The sequence below is a fragment of the Schistocerca americana genome, chromosome 1 (assembly GCF_021461395.2).
Source record: "Schistocerca americana isolate TAMUIC-IGC-003095 chromosome 1, iqSchAmer2.1, whole genome shotgun sequence".
Lineage (NCBI taxonomy): Eukaryota > Metazoa > Arthropoda > Insecta > Orthoptera > Acrididae > Schistocerca > Schistocerca americana.
In genome coordinates, this window is record NC_060119.1 from 858264356 (window position 1) to 858286155 (window position 21800).

Sequence of the window (21800 nt, forward strand, 5' to 3'; positions counted from 1 at the left end):
TGTTTGTATTTAAAGTCTATCTCTCACTATCAAAAAGTTCAAATTGATAATACACACTGGTTTCAAAACTTTCCATTCTAGACATATTGGAGGTATAGTTTTGGAAACTCTTATTTAGTTTACCAAAGGCACTTCAGGTAATTTTAATTTCTTGTCCAATTCTTTAAAATCCATTTAGCTTTTCTTTTCAACTGCCCTACATAAAAAATCTAGTCAACTGATTCTTTGATTTTATTTTTTAATTTATCTTGTGTGCTTTTTAGGGTTTTGATTATAATTAGTTTTAGTCCTAATATAATTATTTTTCATACTTTCAAATTTGTTCTTAAAGTGTTCCATTCAATCTTGAAGTTTATCTGCACCAGAGGCAAACAGCACATTGTCATCAGCAAAACAAAGGTGATCCTGATGTACTCCATTGGCACACATTCCTCCTGGCATAATCCGTATCAAGACAGGCAGGAGGGGCTACGTTCATAGTCTCAGATGTTATTGAATTTAGCATATGTTAAAATTCAGGAGTAAGTAAGAAACATATTTTTTGTTTTTTCCAAAAAATTCTTGCCCTGATATAAAGGCCTCCAAAGATGACACTACGAACACCATTTTGAAGATGTGAATTTCAGTAATTTTTTTAAAAATTTCTATAACAGTTCTAGATAGTTTGTTAGAGTTTTTTATTTGAAAGATAATTGTTTTATGATTACAATTGTATCCTCTGTTTGGACATATTTGTCAAGGTTCTTTTCCTGTCTGCTTTTGAATTTTTTTTTATAATTTACAGAATTTTTTTTTCAAAAATGCCAATCCAGGAAAGTTAATTTTTTTGTTGATTAGTACCATTAGTACCATATTATCTGTAAAGGAGAGCTTCCACTTTTAAATTGGACAAGTTTTATTTTAAAAAATATTTTTTTTAGCTTTCAAGGGTAATGTATGTCTTCACTGTAGTTATTTGTTACTAATTTGTTTGTTACAATCTTTATTTCTATTGTCTATGTTCCAGTTATTTCTTATCACTTGCATTGTTGCAGATATTTCTTACACTTTGTTTTAGTTTCTTGTCAGTTTCTTTGTCGTGGTTGCTCATTGCAGGTTTCTGTATTGTAGTTGTTCAGTGCTAATTTCTTTACTGAAGAGGCTTGTAAGAAATCTGAGAGCATCCAGTGAGTTCTGTGTTTTCATGTGGAATTTGCCAGGGGGCCACAAGAGAGTGAAGTGTGCTGTCTATTAGCATACCCATGAAAGACAAACAAAGAAACAAACTTTGTTCAGGTTAGGAGTAAGTGTTCTCATTTGAAGACTCTGTTTCAAAGTGAAGATGTTTCCAGGAACAACTTTTTTGTGTTCTAAATGTTTTGACAGAATAACAATAATGATAGTATCTGAACAAGGTGAAGCCTCCCATGGTGCAGATCATGCAGATTTGGCATCAGTAGACAAATAATTATATACCCTGAATCAAGAAACCGTGGTCAGTGAAGTTGAGTCATAAGCTCTATGCATTAAGAAAGCGCATAGAAATTACTAAAGCTATGGATGAATACACTACAGCAAAACTGACCACACTCTTCAAAGTAGAAATTCCATCTTCAGAAGAAAATGAACCAAAGCACTCTTGCACCTTTTACCAAGAATTTTTCACAGATATCAATTCAGCTGTTGAATATTGTGCATCCTACAGTGAAAAGGTGCAAGTTTTGACTATTATTCCAGAGACATTTTCAAAGTAAACAATTTTGAACCACATTCCTTCAGTATCAAAGTACATGGTAGACAAATCAAGAAATGAGAGGTTTGTAAAAGGAGTCTTTGGAAGAGCAGGTCCCTATTATGGTCATCCTGTAGAAGCAGCTCAAGTTCAAATAGTGCAGGTCATTTTATCTGGAAGATAAATGGGACTGTTCTCGCCATAGTGCCAACAAAAAAGACACTATAAGGTCAAAAGTTGTGAAAGTGCTTACTATGACTCACAGTGTTAAAGAAACTTTTGCAATTTATAAGAGGAACTATACAACCTCACGTATTGTAAGATCAAAATTTTATGCACTACGACCTATGTGTGTAGTTCCACACCCACCAAGGGATGTCTGTTTATATGTGTACTGTCCGAATTTTGAACTTTGTGTGGTAACTTTGAAGAACTTACTGGTGCACATGACATCTGATTCCTTGGTTGGGCGTGTGGAGTCTTTAGTAGTCTGTGACGTAAAGCAAGACACTTGTTTTTTTCAAGAATGTGGTGACTGCCGTGGAAAGGAAGGACTGTCTTTGCAGACACTTGGCCTGGAAGACGTAGCAGATAACTCTGCAGAAATTACATATGTGACGTGGGAGGAAAATAAACTAATTAAGAAAACTGTTGCCTTTGACAGTTTCATTTATGAAGTTGGTAAATGGTCAGTGATAGCAATAACACATCTGCATCGAAGAAATTGCAACAACATCGCATTGCAGAAATGAAAGGGTGTGTACTGGTTGAAGAACTATGTTTAGTGCTTCACTGTGATTTTCCTGAGAACTGGTCTGTAGTTCTCCCACAAGAAGTACAAGGGTATCATTGGAGTAATAACCAGGTTTCAGTTTTTACAGGAGCGGCATATTTTCAAAACAAGACCACAAGTATTGCAGGTATAAGTGAGGACACAAGACATGACTCAGCACGTGCTCCGTTAGCAATGTGCAAAATTCTTCAACTGCAAACAAGGGCAGAGAAGATCATCATTATTTCTGATGGTGCTCCTAGTCTCTTTGAATCGAGTAAGTTGCTTGTGCCAACTGACTGGGTATACAGTGTTACTGGTCACGGGAAGGGGCCTTGTGATGGTGTAGGAGACCTGCTGAAGCACTATGCTACAAAACATAATCTTTCTAGACCAAACACAGTTGCGGTTCAGAATGCTTAGGATTTTACGAGGGTCGGGATATCTTACACGTCAACAGCCCTTATTCTTTTGTCCAAAGAGGAAATCAAAGAATTCCATGAGCAGAAAAAAGAAGAATGGTCCAAACAAGCTACTCCTGTATAAAAGGAATTCACAAGACATATTTTTGGACTCAAAGTGATGGGCAAACTCATATTGCACGCACTTTTAAGAGTAAGAAAGAAGAAATTTTGTTTGTTCGGCCAACACCTCAGAAACAGCAGGATAATATTCAGATTCACAACCTGAGAAGGGGGATGTTTGTGGCATGTGTGTGTGGCTGTGACTGGCGGATTGCAGAGATTATAGACACAAGTTATGAGTTAAATGAAATTGTAGTGAACTTTATGCTACCACATGGGCCAGCTGCTGGATATAGGTTTCCAGCTGAAGGACAGCAACAATGCCATCGGTGCTCACTTCCTGTTCACGATGTTTTGAAGATTGTAAGTGCTCCAGTTCCTATTGGTTCACCAGGAAGGCATCTCTATATCAAAGGAAGATACTGAAGCAGTGGAACACATTTTTAGTTCATTGACTGGCTAATTTCAGTACAAAACAGAGTGCACAGAAGTTGTATAAATTGAAACCTTTAAGTATTTGGGTCTTTCACATACATTTTGGAACCATTTAAAATGCTTAAAAAAATGAGTCTCATACTCATCTTTCAAAACTAAAATTATGTTAAATAAGGCTAGATTTTGATTTTAATGTCCCTGTCATGCGATAATGTGGTAATGAAACAGGTTTTATGTATGGCAAAAATTTCAGTTGCTTATAAAACTTGTTCAAATTAAAAGTGGAAGCTCTCCTTTTCAGGTAATGTAGAACTATTCGATATTAATCAACAGAAAAAAAATTAGGGATTGGCATTTTGGAAAAAAACTTTTCCATAAATTATAAAAATAGTTTAGAATGCTTTAGTAAAAGAACTTTGACAGGTAAGTCCAAATGGAGGATTTCATTGTAATTATAAAGGAATTATCATTCAAATAAAAAAAACAACAACATAGTATTTAGAACAGTTCCAGAGATACAGCATTTTAAATTTTTTTCCAAAATTCACATCTTCAAAATGGTATGCGCAGTGTCATCTTTGGAGTAGAAATTTTTTTGGAGAAAACAAAAAAATGTGTGTTCCTTAATTAATACTTCATTTTAACATATGCTAAATTCAATAACATCCGAGACTATGAAGGTAAGATTTTTTCCTATTGACTGATGAAATCATTTTATATGTTGTAACAATGAAATCTGTGATTGTAAACAAAAACAAATTGCAGCATGTACCAAGTGCCCAGTGCCACCTAATGGTTTAGTCCATTTGGCTTCCAAAATTTTCACTTGGTAGCAGTTTGCACTTGTCTCATGCTCGAGAATGTTGATTTGATAAAATGTATCTAATGTTTTTATCTGACTGATATGGCACAGGTAAGTTAGGAAGCAATATTCTAGTTGTTGTAATATGTCTCTTATCAATGGTGAAATATATCATATTGCCTAATACCAATTTGGTGTTGTATTTTTGTAGCCGTTGATAATGATGAAAAATAAAAGTGTGGTCAAGACAAAAAAGTGCATCCAGATGGCCATGTTGTCTCTCAGCATTTTCATGCAAATTGCAGTTGTACATGATATAGGTAGAAGGCAACATGTTACAGAAATACACACACACACACACACACACACACACACACACACACACACACACACACACACACAAATGTTTTAACATCACAGAAAATGTAATTTTTCGTTACAAGAATCAAGAGTGAGTAATACATTCTTATATTTTTCCTTATTGGTTATTAATGGATTTCTAAGTCAACATCCTCAGTGGCCCCAGACCATGGTATGATGCTTGATTAACAACACACTTGTTACTCACACAGTGATGGCACAAAATTGTCTCTCCAATGTCCAGGAGCCCCTGTAAAATGTTACACAAGTGAAAAATAGCATTTATATAAACAATGTAGCTAAATTAATGGTCTACTTCCTGGTACACAGCCGAGTTGTTTTGATTTTATGCACAGTATTTTGAAGATAATTTGACTAGAAGAAGGGATCGGTTGGTAGGACATGTTCTGAGACATCGAGGGATCACCAATTTAATATTGGAGGGCAGTGTGGAGGGTAAAAATCGTAGAGGGAGACTAAGAGATGAATACACTAAGCAGATTCAGAAGGATGTAGGCTGCAGTAAGTACTGGGAGATGAAGAAGCTTGCACAGGATAGAGTAGCATGGAGAGCTGCATCAAACCAGTCTCTGGACTGAAGACCACAACAACATTTTGAAGATCGAACCAGTCCTTTTCTTTAGGCGCTGTGAGTTGTACTGTTATGTGTACTCATAGCATGGAGTCCAGCTGTATACACAAAAGCATACCAGTAAACAATGTCACCGAGAAAACTTGACATATCACAGATCAACTTCAAATTTGTTAATTCCTTTTGTGTTATGACACACGAATTTATATTATAGTTCCTGGCAAGCCTGAATTATACACATCCCTGATGTCCGATTGCGTGCTGTCCCAACTGTTCACATTGTTTGTGTTCCATACAGGATTGACTAGTTACACATCCATGATATCCGATTGCGTGCTGTTACAATTCTTCATGTTGGTTGTATTTCATACAGGACTGAGTAGTATAATTTTATTGGATTTTTTACTTTGTTTTTGAATATCAGTTTTATTGCATGAAAGCGGCAAACAAACAAAAAGAGTGGAATTGGCAGTTGATTGCTGGGTGTTCCATAAGCGTACTTGAAGATCAGAAAATTACACTAGGTTTTGAGATTCAGTATTGTTATGTTATGACATACAGGATGAAATAGAATACAAGCTTAAATGCGAGTGTTACCTTCTGATCTTTAAATACGTTAATGCATCACATGGTAGGTAAGTGATGGCTTGTACTCGTAATTTATTTGCTATTTCTGTCTGGAGTTCTCATTATCACAACATATGCTCAACACAGCCTTCTTGTACTAAACATATTGATTTCAGGGTTTTGTTTGTGGTAGCTAATTTGTTTCTGTTTTGTTTGGGTGTGGGAGGCACCAAGAAACTAATAGAAAAAAATATTTATTTTCACTTTTCTTTAAAACTTTCAGATCTCACTAGGAAACAAGAGACATTTTACAACCAATTTAATTGTCATTCTGGCACAACATATGAAGTGGTCACTGTTCCTAATGATCCTCATTCATTTCTGAGTTGTGGAGAAGATGGCACTGTTCGGTGGTTCGATCTACGCTTGAAGGATCGATGCAATAAACCTCAATGCAAGGAGGTAAGTTTTATTTTTAAGATTCCTCTGTTTGCCTGTAATAGATATGATTTGTATAAATGTTTGTTTGTATTTGCATTCAGCTCATTTTATCACACTGCAATTTGCTCAACTTGTGGTCTTACATTCTTGGGGGAGGGGAGGGGGTTGGGTTATAACCCTATTTATTCTAATTTATGTCTTTTTTTGTCTTTTATGCTTCTCTCCTTATTTCTCTTTCAAAAATACTGTTTATATTACAGGATGTTCTTATATCATGCCAGCGTGCAGTTACAGCATTGTCTGTAAACCCAGTAGCACCATACCAGCTGGCAATTGGTTGCTCAGATAGCACAGTGCGAATGTTTGATCGCCGCACACTTGGGACTAAAGCATCAGGTATATCTAATTTAAGTTGTTGAATTGATTTCAGAATTGACTTGGTTAAATTTCTAATTATTAAAATACTGTTTTTATGATGTATTTCATGACAATGTAACAGATAGGAAATGCTTTAGGTTGGACGGACACAGGATCATCATTGAGGCCCCTTTGTTCATTCACGGTACCTGGACTTGAGAATCGATCATTTCGTATTACATCACTCTGCTTTAGTCCAGCTGGCGAAGATGTCCTTGTCAGTTACTCATCTGACCATCTCTATCTTTTTTGCGTCAAGGTAAGAAAAATTTAGCTGACTTAATTTAAAATAAAATTACAGTACAAATTGCTAATGCGAATGTGATTGTTATGTATTTATGTAGAAAGAATGAAAAATATTTTGCTAACATATATGAATGTGATTGTACTTACTTCATTATGGGCCACATAGTAGGTCACACATCACAGAACTTGAAGGTTGGCAGTTGATTACAATAAACGTAAATAAATCCATGACATTTCAGTTAAACAGGATTTTTTTTTTTTTTTTAAATTTTGGGAAGGAGGGCTGCATACTTGTATTAATGTAATGGGTCTCTTGAGGCGGGCAGCATAACCTCAATCTGTGTTATATCTTCCTATCAAGGCTAAAAAATTTTGAAATTCAGGTACGATAGGGACATCATGGTACTGATTCCATAACTGCCATATCCTTACAGACTCTGTCTCCAGTAGTAAGAAAATTCTGGTAGAATCTAAAAGCTACACAAGTAAAAAAGACCACTCACCAGAAAGTGGAAGTGTTGAGTCGTTGAACGGCACACATGAAAAAGAAATAATTTATTCCGAAAGCTAGCAAGTTTCTTTCTTGTGCTAGAGTACACACACACACACACACACACACACACACACACACACACACACACAGTATCTGCTAGAAGCACACTGCCAGGATTGCAGCTCAGCAGGTCGACTAGGGTGGAGTGGGGTTGTGTTCAGTGGGATGAGTATAGGGGGGGAGGGGGGGGGGGGGGAGAGAGAGAGAGAGAGAGAGAGAGAGAGAGAGAGAGAGAGAGAGAGAGAGAGGGGGGGGGGGGGGGGATTGAGGGTGAGCAGCTTGGAGAGAGGCAGCTGGTTTTCCTGCTGGAATGTGGGATGAAGGGGTGGCAGGTGCATGGGCTAGGCATTGGTGTCAGAGCTGGTGGGCAGTGGCACATGATGAAGGTGACATGAAGAGGTGACCTTGAGGAAGGAATAGGCCGGGAAATGGGATAAAGTTGGTTGATGGGTGGCGGACAGTGGGTTAATGGAGACTGAGGCCGGTTGGGTTATGAGAGTGAAGGATGTGTTGCAAGGATAACTCCCATTTATGTAATTCAAAAAACCTGGTAATGGAGGGAAGAACCCAGCCAGAAAACCAGCTGCTTCCCTCTGAGCTACTAGCTACCCATCTCCAGCCCCTCTTCCTGCCTTCCGCCTCTCTAACCCTCTACCCACATCATCTGACAATACCCCACCCCACCGTAGTCCACCTACCGATACGAAACCCTGGCAGTGTGCTTCTAGCCAATTCTGTATAGGAACACGTGTGTGTGTGTGTGTGTGTGTGTGTGTGTGTGTGTGTGTGTGTGTAGAACCAGTCTTGTCATCTACAAGGGAAATCCATGTCGTGCTGGTTATGACCAGGAACGACAAAGAGATGGACTAGAATATGGTGTAGGTTATTGTTTGGGTGACGGCATACAACTTTGGTTTGAAAGGATAGGTTTTTGGGTAGGATATTCCTCATCTCTGGGCACCATGAGATGTAGGCAAAGCCTTGCTGAAGCATGTGGTTTAGTTTTTCAAAGTTTGTGTTATATTGGATGATAAGGGGAATGTTGGTCAGTGTCTGTTCGTAGTGGCCATAGATTTGTTGGTGACACAGGTAAAGATGCATATGAAATACATGTGGCCTTGCTAGTCAGGATATTGTGTGCCTGTGAAGATTTGGTATATTTGGCAACTCTTGCTTCCCACTGCAGATGCCGCATCCACTAGACACAAGGCTGTAGGTTACAGTCTTTTTAGTGTGGGGTGGATAGCAGCCTTCGTATATGTATACTATTCTTCTTTAATATGTTAAATAAGAATAGAGGTTCTTATGGAGCCACCTAAGAGGTTGAGATCAACATCTAGGAAGGCAACTCATTGCAATGGGAAGTGGTGATGAAGTATAATTAGGAGAAGATTTTGATGTTCTGGAAGAAAGAGCTGAAATATTCCTTGTCATCAGTTGATATAGTGAAGGTTTTACCAAAGAATCTAAACTGGACTATGTGTTTTTGTGTTGAGTAAGTGGAAAGTGTGAGGGTTTTCTCCTTCTTGAAGATGTCTTCTTGGTCATTTTGGAGGGGCCCCACATTCTACCAGACTTTTTCCATGAAATGACTACTGTTACATAATAACATGTGATGTTAGATGATTCACAAGCAGAGTTCATTATCCCGATTACATGTTGGTTTAACTTCCAATTGGTAATAAATGCCTACAACCAGTTAATAACATGCACTGACCCTTCTTACTTTTGAGAGTCAAAAAAACGATTCTCTTTGATACATAGATCTCCTTAGTTTCTGAGTCCCATGATTATGAAACTTTGCCATGGATGGAGCTCCATGGCACACTGCAGCTTTCTGTAGACTCTGAGCCCATGTCTGCTCTGATGCCATAAGCACCTGTCCGGCGCACATTTTTGCACTAACAAAAGGAAGGATTTACTCAAGTTGGCAAAGAATGGAACTATATGAACACATTTCACAGTATCACAGATTTGTTTGTGGATTCAGCCTTCAATGCAGAAAAAATTGTGGGTTAGCACCCACAGTAAGAAGTAAGGAGTGTGATGCTAATGGGAAGGGAATTGGGAGACGTAGATGGGTGAGGAAAGTGACTGGTGTCTTAAGTGAAAGTGAGACTGCAGACAATTGGTTGAAGATTCTGCTTAATGAAGGCAGATTTTATTTTTAATAAAGGCAGAATGTTTTCCTGCTGGAGAATTTTAACCATTCACATTGGAAATGAAAGTGGTTGTGTGGAACTTGGGGAATAAATAAAAAGTAGTACTTTGATTCACGACAATTGCCCAGTGAAAACTAGATGAGGTCACAGTCGGCTTTAAGGCCATAATGAGTAGCTTTTAATTTCATGTATGTAATTATGGATTGATTGCAAAGGATTTGGGAAAGGAAGGTGAGGGGAGGTTCGTGGTGAGGAATTCCTGGAAATTTGCATGTGCCTGGGAGCACAGAGTGACAGATCATGGTTGAAGAAAGGTTGGAACTGTGTGCGGCAAGGTTCTGTGCATGCTTTTAGTAGCATGTGGTCCATAGGGTGGGGGCTAAGGAAATACTTCTTCTGAAAGTAACAAGTAAAGTAACTCCTTTATTACTCCATTGTAGCGAATCTGAATTTGGGACTAAAGGAGAGGGCATTTTGAGAGCACTAAAACTTGTGCAGAGTTCAAGTTTTTGCTAGATAAGCTGATGATAACCTTGGAATTTTCAGTAGCAGTTTCCTTTAATGAGAGGTGAAGAAATTTTCTAGCTATGTGTCAAATGGAGTAAATATGCAATGCAATGTAAGGGAGGTATGGTAGGTTGACAAAATGACTGGATGTGAGTAATAGGTTATTGTTGGGTAGAGTACTTTCATCAGGTGCTGTTGGGAATGTTGCTCCAGCTTTTTGAGAACACTACTCTGTGTCTCAGAAATGAGATGCAAGAAACTCTTAATTTTCCTTCCAAACATTTTTTACTTTCTCTGCACCTTCCATCATTGATACTCTGCTTCACAAAAAAAGAACCTCAAAGTTGATTTCCTCATGCTTTTCTATCTTTGCTCAAACACATTAAACTTGAATTCCTTAGTTTTTTGTATTTAGCATCATAAAGGGTACTGGAGACTTGTATTTAGCATCATAAAGGGTACTGGAGAATAAAATGACTCTATCTTCCTTATCTTCCACAGATATATTTATTATTTCTTTAGATGTTTTTAATGCATCTCCCTTAACATACAGTAATGTTGGTGAAAATTGCTACACCAGGTGAAAATACTCTAACAATTAGAATTACAGAACTGGACATAACTTCCAGCTTTGTTAAGCTCCCATGTGCTGCAGTTAAGGTCAAGAAATTTCCTGGAATTTAGTCAGCATTGGCCTTAAATGTATTACAGGATAGTCTCCCTCCATGGTATTTCTGTTAGAGTTCACAAAACAATATTATGAAAAGAAAAATTGCTACTCACCATATAGCAGAGATGCTGAGTCACAGAGAGGAACAACAAAAAGACTCACAAATAGGCCTATGTCAAAAATAGATGACAGACACACACTCACGCAAACGCAACTCACACAAACGTGACTGCAGTCTCTGGCAGCTGAAGCCATACTGTGAGGAGCAGCAGCAGCAGTGTATGATAGGAGTGGCAACTTGTTGGTGGTAAGGAGGAGGCTGGGGCACGGAGGGGGAGGGATAGTGAATTGCTGCTGGGGAGCGCGCAGGGACATGGTGGAGAAAGGGTAGGGCAGCTAGGTGCAGTCGGGAGGTTAGACGGAGGGCAGGGGTGAGATGGAAAGGTTGGTGGGGGTGGGGGAGAAATGAAGAGAAGTAAAAAAACTGAGTGCGTTGGGGGAATGAGGGCTGTGTAGTGCTGAAATGAGAGCAGGGAAGGGGCTGGATGGGTGAGGACAATGACTAACGAAGGTTGTGCCCAGGAGGGTTACAGGAACATAGGATATATTGCAGGGAGAGTTCCCACTTGCGCAGTTCAGAAAAGCTGGTGTTGGTGGGAAGGATCCATATGGCACAGGCTGTGAAGCAGTCATTAAAATGAAGGATCTCATGTTGGGAAGTGTACTCAGCAACAGGGTGGTCCTCTTGTTTCTTGGCCACAGTTAGTCGGTGGTCATTCTTGTGGACAATCAGTTTGTTGGTTGTCATGTCCACATAGAATGCAGCACAGTGGTTGCAGCTTATCTTGTAGATCACATGACTGGTTTCACACAAACATCACCTTTGATGGGATAGGTGATGTTTGTTACTGGACTGAAGTAGGTGGTGGTGAGAGGATGTATGGAACAGGTAATAGACCTGGATGCAAGACCTGTCCCATACATCCTCCCATCACCACCTTCTCCAGTCCGCTCACAAACATCACTTATCCCACCAAAGGCAGGGCTACCTGTGAAATTGGCCATGTGATCTACAAGCTAAGCTGCAACCACTGTGCTGCATTCTGTGTGGGCATGCCCTCCATCTAACCTCCCGACTAACCTAGCTGCCTTACTCTCTCTTTCCACCTCATCCCTGTGCACTTCCCAGCAGCACTTCACTGTCCCCCACCTTTGCCCTACTACCCCTGTCCATCTGCCCCCCCCCCCCCCCCCTCCCCAGCCTCCTCAGTACCCCCACCCAGTTGTCACTCCCATCATGCACTGCAGCTGCTGCTGCTGCTAGCAGCGTGGCTTCAGCTGCCAGAGACTGCAGTCATGTGCGTCTGAGTTGCTTTTGCATGAGTTTGTGTCTGTCGTCTATTTTAGACAAAGGCCTCTTTGGGTGATAGCTTATTTGTGAGTCTTTTTGTTGTGCCTATCTGTAACTCAGCATCTCCACTATATGGTGAGTAGCAACTTTTCTTTCATAATATTGTTACATTCCATCGTGGATTATCCATTTTTAGAGTTCACAAAATATGGACAGTGGTTGCTAGAGAACTGTAATGATTAAGTTGTGAAGTTACCACAGCCCGAATGTGTTTAATAGGCAAGGTACAAGCAAACATACAGGCCCAGATGTAGTAGCGTCTCTCATTTTTTGGAGGGCTCCGCATATTTTGTTTCATCTGACAGAATATCATCTTGCTGAAATATGGCAGGGAGATGCATGAAAGAGCTAGGGCTCTAACACTCTGTAACATACTGACCTGGTTCGTATGCTTCTGTTTTTTTTCAAAACCCTTCTTTAATCTTCCTCTTTTGATTATTGAATGTAATGAGCAATTATAAAATAATGTACACCACTGCAAAAATTAACTTTTTGTACTCTTTAACTCCCACTGATAATGAAGTCAATGACTTGGTTAATATGATTGGAGGAATCCGACAAGGATGCATTCTGTCACCTTTGTTACTGAATTTGTTCTGAGACAGTATCTTTCAGGAAGCACTTGATGATACAGAAAAAGGCATAAAGGTTGATGTGTCTTCATCAACAATGTTGCACACTGTCTTGATGACACAGTATTGATTGCTGGTAGTTTAGATGATCTACAGCAACTTGACATTATAGCAGGAGATGAAAGCAGTGATATAGGTCCGAATATCAACACCAAAAAAACACATTTTATGAGTGCCACATGACAGCCTGACTACTCTACAAATGCAAATCTATTATTCAGTGTCTCCTTAATACAAACTGTAGGCAAGTTTAAGTAACTGGGAACAAGGCTGTGTGAGAATTGCAGTTCAGATATGGAGATAAAACGTTGCATAGAGAATGCCAATAATGCTATATTAAAATTCAAGAAAATTCTGATTAGCACAGACCTAGCTCCTAGAGCTGAATTTGTCACATACTACATCTCATTTGTATTTCTATACAGTTCTGATGGATGGACATTAAACATGCCAGAAGCAAAGAATGTGGATTCATCACAGAATGCGTAAAGTGCTGTGGGCAGTAAGAATAACGAATGCAGAGGTATTGAGATGCATACACAAACAACAAGAAATATTAACGTTTAAAACAAAAACTGCATACCTAGGACATAGTTTATGGAACACCAAATATATTCTTCTAGAGTTGGTAATAGAAAGGAAGATTGAGGGTAAAATAAATAAATAAAAATAGAAATTAACTGAAGTCTGATGAACATTTTGCACTTTTTCCAAACAGTGTGAATAATGCTGCCTTGCGTGCACAAGTGAACTCGGGGAAGATGTACAGTGAACTGAAGTGAACTCTTGATTTGTCGGTTGCAAATACTGAACTATTTATGTCTTTTTATCAACCAAAGCCAGGACTAGCATGATAATATTGAAATTTTATAGTCAACATCTACATCTACATACATAATCTGCAAATTACACTCAAGTGTCTGGCAGAGAGTTCATCGAACCACCTCCACAATAATTCTCAGTCTTGAACAGTGCACGGAAAAAAGGAACCCCTTATCTTTCTGTGCAAGCTTACAATTACGAAAATCAATTGCAATCCCGATAGGACACTCTGTGTAGTACCTAATAAAATTCTATATTTATCTGTGTCTGTTACATTACAGGGTGATTGAAAGCTAATGACTTGTACATAGATTGTGCACTCAGCAATGATTATACACTGACTCAAAATTGACATACAATTATGATTTTGGTTTGTGAGCTGAGAGTCAATGGCCCAAAGTAACTATGCACTTTACCAGGCACAGGTTGTGGGAAGCCTGTGACATTTATCGATAGAACTAACCTAAATGTCAGGCTACGCTACAGATCAGCCTTTCACCACAACCAAGATTTCAGGAGAGGAGGGAGGGGGGCTGGGGGTGGAGGGGGTCAAATGTTTACATGCTGTACTTACAATCAATTACTAAATAACATCAGAAGCTATCTCTAAGATAAAATCTGTAGGTAGCTTATTTAACCACCAATGTCACATTTTTTAAGAGTTTACAATAACAACTCATACTAAAAGATGTGTTTTGGAAAGATCTTAAGTGTAGTGTACGTTAGCTTTGCTGCATACTTAATGTTTTTGGTATTTTCATTTCTAAACTTCAGATGTTTTGGTATTTAATTTACACCCCATGTTTGTTGTGTTTATACTTGTGTATTACAGAAATGTGCATTTTAAGTGATCTAGACTACAACCACTCAGCTGCATTGTACATTGCTCTGTTAAAATTGTATGTATACCCTTGCCTGGATTTACACTATTTTTGTTCTTGATTCATGTTTACATTGGGTGTGGGCACACCAAGTTCCTCCACGTTTATCCTAATCACATGTTCCAAAATTTTACATGATAAATTGCATGCTGAATTCATATTGTGCCGGTTTTGAACTTGTGGTATGCTGTTGTTATTAGCTAGAAGGTATAACTTGCTAAACTCATGCGCAATACACTCACAAAAAGAAACTTGCTAATAATGCACATTACCCGCAGTCAGCAATCAAGGAAACTAAAGTACCAGGACATATTTTGCGGATGGGGTGTATTTCATGTACTTTTCCTCTAATAATTAGTGAAACACTCATTACTTATGTCACTGTACTATAGTGCACTCTGGGGAGACAATTGAAAACTCATTCCGGTGCAGAAAAAAAAAACTGTCTGAAACACTATCAAAACAATAATACTAAATGTCAATTAAAGATGTGTCAGAGCGTAATAGAGATATTACAGAGACAGGAATACAATAGCAAAGTTTGAGCAACTCTGTTCATCCCCTTTTGATGTAAACAGTGAAATGTGAAAATTGTGTGCACGTTGGTAGGGCACCCCTGGGCTGAAACACAAGGCCTTCGGGACGTCCATAAGAGCTGTACTCTGAGGAAGTCATGCCCCGAGACCTCTGCTACATAGAGCTAAGCAGCGATTTAAGCTGCTGTCTGTTCAATAAACAATGCTTGATATCACATTTAACAGTTTCAAAGATGCTGACCAGCATTATTTAAATCCGTTTGAGAAATATACAAAATGCTGCATTCTGATAATTTAAATTCTGTAATACTTTATTGAGAAATTTATTTTAATATATATTTTAGGTTAGCTCCACCTTAGAGCCTCTACCTATGAGCTTCACCTGCACTTTAACTATTCAATCATGACTCAATGAGGCTATGTATGAGATGCCAGTTTATAGATGCTTGTACTTGTATTACAGAAATTAAGAAACAGTAAAATACGTAGCTATTGCTTTTTGGATGTTAACATGTTGTTGTTGTTGTTGTTGTTGTTGTTGATGATGATGATGTTGTGGTCTTCAGTCCAGAGACTGGTTTGATGCAGTTCTCCATGCTGCTATACCCTGTGCAAGCTTCTTCATCTCCCAGTACCTACTGCAACCTACATCCTTCTGAATCTGTTTAGTGTATTCATCTCTTGGTCTCCGTCTACGATTTTTACCCTTCATGCTGCCCTTCAATACTAAATTGGTGATCACTTGATGCCTCAGAATATGTCCTACCAACCGATCCCTTCTTCTAGTCAAGTTGTGCCACAAACTCCTCTTGTCCCCAATTCTGTTCAATACCTCCTCATTAGTTATGTGATCTAACCATCTACTCTTCAGTATGTTAACATAAAAGATAGAAAAAATGAAATAGGCAGAGATTCAGTAAGCAATGCAATAAATTTAACCAAAATATGTACGGTTAGGTGAAGGAAGTTTCCATGTGCACAGGGATTCCCAGAGTTTACCATGAATTTTCTAGAAACTGAAATTTTCTTCTTCTTCTTCTTCTTCTTCTTTTTGTGCCTTTGGCCCACATTGACACAGTTCAGCATGCTTGTTAATGAATTTGGCATGGTTAGTTTAAGGGATTCCTGGATGCCCTTGATGCCACCCCATTTACTTCCCAGAATGGAATATATGTGCCCCAGCTGTCTCCAGTGTGGTTCATGTGAAAGTGGGCAAAAGTGCTCTAAATGTTTATGAATGTAACTGAGGCAGGACTTGGGTATCAGCCCCCTGTTCAACTATTAGGATGGGGGAAATCCTTGTTGTTAGTCCACTGGGTGGATTCAGTGTATCTCCCTGGCTCAAAAGTGGCGCTTTAACGTGCATGGCTATCTGGGTGGATAGAAAGTGAAGTTTTCTAGTTGGGATAATTAATAAACTAACATGTTATTTTAAGGAAAATATAAATTTAAAAAAAGAAAATTCAGTTTACAATACTGAATGCTAGATTAGAGAGATAATTACATTTTAAGATTGGAACATTCTGGAATGTGAAAATTTCAAATACAAATAACTTTTGAAATATTACATTTTTACATAAAGTAAAATGTTAGCTGTAAACAGGACGACTAGGGGTTTGAAGTAAACTGCATCAACGATAAAACAAACAAATTTTAGCAGTATTGTATTTTGACATGCACATGATGTGCAGGTATCATAAAATATAAATATTCGCTAAAATAAAATGTTTCCGTATGGTCCAAATATACCATTGTCATCAGCAGATTGTAAATTATATTGTGATTAATAAAATTTTGTGAAATATTGTGTAGCATTTTTTGCTGTTGCATTTAGACAGGTTACCGTATTTACTCGAATCTAAGCCGCACTTTTTTTCTGGTTTTTGTAATCCAAAAAACCGCCTGCGGCTTAGAATCGAGTGCAAAGTAAGCGGAAGTTCTGAAAAATGTTGGTAGGTGCCGCCACAACTAACTTCTGTCGTCGAATATATGTAGCGCTACGCAGGCATGCTTCGCAGGCACAAAGACAAATACTAGCACAGAAACCTCTGCGTCAGTAAATAAATAAAAATAAAAGGTGGAAGATGAGCTTTTTTTTCTCCGCCCCGAGTTTCGACCACTGCATTTTCATACATTCTCCAACGAAGTAAATACAAATTCCGTATTGTTCCTCTTCGAACGTAGCAGCATTTCAATGTACTACGAAAATCCGACTGGTAAGACTGATTGGGATATTTGTCAATATGGCCAGCTCTGCTTTCTGAATTTTTTCCTAACTGTGAGAAGAAATGGTTGCTAATAAGAACTTTTATGAATTGTGAATCACATGCAGTATTCTCTTCACCATAAGAATAATACGAATATAAACATTTTGCCATGTATTCTTTCGTGTTTGCTGCTATCTCATTTAAATCCTGTCCGCCTAATAAACTACGAAACTAGAGTGAGACAACAGCAGACGTGGAAGAATATACATACCATGTTATGTTTATATTCGTATTATTCTTATGCCTAATAGTGATACAGTCAGAAATGAAGCACGGCAATTGATTAGATTTTTAAATCTAAGATGACTCTAATTTCTGTGCATAATGTAATGTACTAAAGAGGCGTCTGCAAAGATTTTCAAACGGAAAATTTTTTCGCTAAATTCTCGTTCAGAACATCTTCTATCATACGCAGTGTATTATTTGGTTCTTGTTGATCATTATCAAAGAAAGCAGCAGTGTACGTAGCAACGAATAGCAGTCTCTTGCCATTGTTTCGCTAATGAGACGATTTCTCTCTTTGTTTTTTTTTAAATTGTAAGCGGCGGTAGCGTGCACAAAAGCAAGCCATGCCGCGAACGGTGACAGGCCGTAAACCCTCATTTTCAGAATGCGACAAACAATGCATGACACAGTACAGTAATGCATTTTCAGCCCTGAGTGACGGAAACACCTATAACAAAGAGAACTGCACTGGTCAGATCAAAGAAAAATAAGCAATCAATTCAAACCAGACGAAGCACGTGAAAAAGGAAGGGTACCCGTATAAATACGGACTGAGCGCCTGACGCATGACAGTGGCTACCTGGTAAAGCTTAACTGCTAAGCTTACGACTCGAACCAAACTACTACAGCTGTATCGTCATTCATTCAACCTAAATTGTGTCTCATATTACAATGTACCAACTTTGTTTCGATTTGGAAGTGCGGCCTAAAACTTTTCTCTCCCCTTGAATTTCGAGTCTCAGATTTCAGGTGCGGCTTAGATTCGGGAAAAATTTTTTTCCTCGATTTCGAGTCTCATTTTTCAGGTGCGGCTTAGATTCGAGTGCGGCTTAAATTCGAGTAAATACGGTATATCGGGTCTAGGGAGAGAGCGAAACATGCAGTGATTTGTCTCAATCACATAAGCATTTGGCATATTGATAGTAGACGGCAATGCTGCCCTCCACCACTGACATTTGCCACTCTAAGTTATAGATGTTGTTGTTGTTGTTGTTGTTGTTGTTGTTGTGTGTGTCTCTTTTGTGCAATTTAGATTACATAACAAGCAGAACAATTGACTTCTCCTCATTATTTTAAATGCATAATATGATGTATTGTAGCCAAATAAACAAGACTGTTGCTCACAGCATAATGTTTCAAAGCTATAGATGACAGTAGTCTTGTAGACAGGTAACATGCCATGCTGTCATATTTCATTAGCTGAAAGACAAACATTGTCATAATATGTCAAAACAATTTGCCGGATACAGTCTTCTCTGCTTCATTTGAACATTTGAACTCACTCAGATGCTGATAGTGTGCTATTTGATGTCAGTGAGGCATGCTGACATTTGTGTATGCTTTTCCAGTTTTGATGAAAACATTTATCTTAATGAAACATTTATATTTCCCATGTTAAAAGTCAGGGTGCCATACAGCATGCAATGTGAAACGCTTGTTGACAGTACAATGTTTAACATATTCTCAGAGTATCAGAGTAATTTAAGCCTTCTAGCAGAATTATGTATTATCATTTTTGGCTGTAATACATGTTTGGTTAACAAGGCATTATGGAGGAGAGGGACAGCACTTAAGTGAGGCAGCAGAGTATGTGACACCCCAGTCTTGCCGAGCTTTGAAATGTTATGCTGTGAGCAACAGTCTTGTTTATTTGGCTACAATACATCACATTATGCATTTAAAATAATGAGGAGAAGTCAATTGTTCTGTTTGTTATGCAATCTAAATTGCACAAAACACACACACACACACACACACACACACACACACACACACACACATATTGTATGTAACCTGTTTTGATCAATTCACTGCTAGACAACAGTCTACTTCATACATATTTTACTCCCCAGTGCTGCATTAACTGTTTCATGGCTGTAGTGCCAGACACTTCTGCAGTGATTTGCATGAATTGCAGAACAGCTAATACAGCCATTATATTATTCATGATGGTTTGAGAACACAGCAGCTGTTTTCCAAATAACACTGAAGAAAGATTTCCAACTAGTCACACTTCTTTAATGAATTATTTATATCACCATAACTACACTGTTATAGAAGGCCCAAGCACATGGAATAGGTTCATAGATACACTCAGGAACACTGAAAATAGCGCACCCAGAGGGAAGAAAGGTACAAACACGAAACTTTGCAGATAAATGCAGTGAGATCCGATATGCAAATGGTCCAAGTATGGTGTGCGTGCGCATGCCCACAGGCCCTGCAGTGGCACTGTAATTGAGTAGTGTACCCTATTTAAATGGCATATAGTGGACGAGTCATACACGTAATGATCACATACTGACTCGAGGAGGGCATTAGTAGACGTAGAACACCAGGTAGACAAGTTAGATGACATTTCTCACAGTGAAGACTACTATGGCCGGTCCTCTCTAATTGTGGTACATGGAACTGTAATGGTCCAGTACTATGTTGATGACATTCTTCAACCCCATATGAAACCTTTCCAACATGGCCTACCAGAACCACTTTTCCAGCAAGATAATGCTCATTCACATACAGCTGGAGTTGCTCAAGACTTCCTAGGTCGTGTTAAGACTCTTCCATGGCTGACCTGCTGCTGGAACTCGTCCACAATATGGACCATCTGAAACATCAGATGTTGCCGTGTCACTCCGTACATGATTTGGAAGTGGCTTTTCAGGATTCTTGGGCCAGTTTGCCTCGGGACAGCATCAGACAATGCCAGCATGTGTTGCAGCATGTATTGCAGCAAAAGGTGGTCCAGTGCATCATTGATGTTGCACTGCATTTGTCTGCTTGTACTCATCATACTTGTTTACTTGTCTTGATTTTGGGATCAAGCAATTATCTCATCTGTATCATTTCATTTTGATCCAATGTTCCCTTCATGGTGTACTATTTTCAGCATTCCTGAGTGTGCATGAGTGGCTCAAAGACTTGTTAAGTAGCAGAACCCAGAACATTGTCCTAGGCAGCGAGTATTCATTGGAGGCAAGGGTATTGTCAGGAGTGCCCCAAGGAAGTGTGATAGAACTGTTTGTGTAGCCTACCCACAATGTGATGAACAGGGTGAGTGCAATCAGTGACTGTTTGTTGGCAACACCGCAGTGTAGTGTCATCATTGAGTACAGGATGACTTCGACAGACTTTTTACTTGGTGTGATGAATGGCAGCTTGCTATAAATATAGACAGAATTTTAGTTACTGCAGATGAGTCAGAAAAACAATTCTGTAATGTCTCAATCCAGTAGTAATGAGTAGTACTTGACGCAGTTTCACTGAATAAATATCATAATGTTGCAAAGCGATATTAAATGGAATGATTGCACAATATTGGAAGTAGGGAAGGTGAATGGTGGACTTTGGGTTACTGGGATACTTCTAGGAAAGAGTAGCTTTTTGTGAAAGGAGACTGCCTATAGAGCACTAGTGTGTCCCACCGTTCCTGATTACTGCTCAAGTGTTTAGGATCCCACTAGGTACTATCAAAGGAAGACAGCGAAGCAATTCAGAGACATGCTGCTGGATTTTTTACCGGTTGGTTTGATCAACATGTGAGTATCATGGAAATGCTCTGTGAATTCAAACCTGCAAACCCTGGAAGAAAGACTATGTTCTTTCCACAAAACACCTTTGAGAAAATTTAGTGATCTAGCATTTGCGGCTGACTGCAGAACAGTTCTACTGTCACCAACATACATTTTGCATATTGACAATGAAGAAAAGGTTACAGAAATAAGAAATCATAGAGACAGTCATTTTTTCCTCATTCTCCATTTGCAAGTGGATCAGGAAAAGCAATGAGGAGTAGTGTTACAAAATACCCTTTGCCATGCACCATATGGTGGTTTGCAGAGTACAGTGTAGATGTAGATGTATGTAGAATTAGTTTGGGCCTGGGCCCACCGTCAGATGGAGCAAGGATTTCTCAAATAAATTTCCTCAAATCCAAAATGTAATATTTGTAAAAGAAATCCTTGCTGCTTTCTGATGATGGGCCCAGGCCAGAAACTAATTATGGTGAATAAATCATTCATCCAAAAAGTTTGGCTGATGGCAGTTTTTTCTTTGATGAAGCATGACATTACTCAAGCAGATGATTGTCTGGCTACTAGTCAACAACTGGCTAGAGCCATTGTGATTTTAATGTTTTTAGCCAGTATCCTGAAGAAAATTGTGAGAACAACTCCCTATTATTTTTGACATTACATTCACAATTATAAAAAGTTATGATAAGAAATGTCAAAGCCTACTGAACTTTGTATATACATCCCTAGTCAGA

At 38.7% G+C, this 21800-nt stretch overlaps 1 protein-coding gene across 2 annotated transcripts in view; it reads left to right on the top strand.

Annotated features, from left to right (window-relative positions):
• The window catches only part of LOC124613679 (DDB1- and CUL4-associated factor 6-like), a 180711-nt gene that overhangs the window by 37553 nt on the left and 121358 nt on the right, over nt 1-21800 (top strand). For both annotated transcript variants that reach the window (XM_047142399.1, XM_047142406.1), the window contains exons 4-6: nt 6047-6225; nt 6465-6600; nt 6720-6880. In XM_047142399.1, the coding sequence (XP_046998355.1) occupies nt 6047-6225; nt 6465-6600; nt 6720-6880 (476 nt within the window). The remainder of the gene's footprint in view (nt 1-6046; nt 6226-6464; nt 6601-6719; nt 6881-21800) is intronic.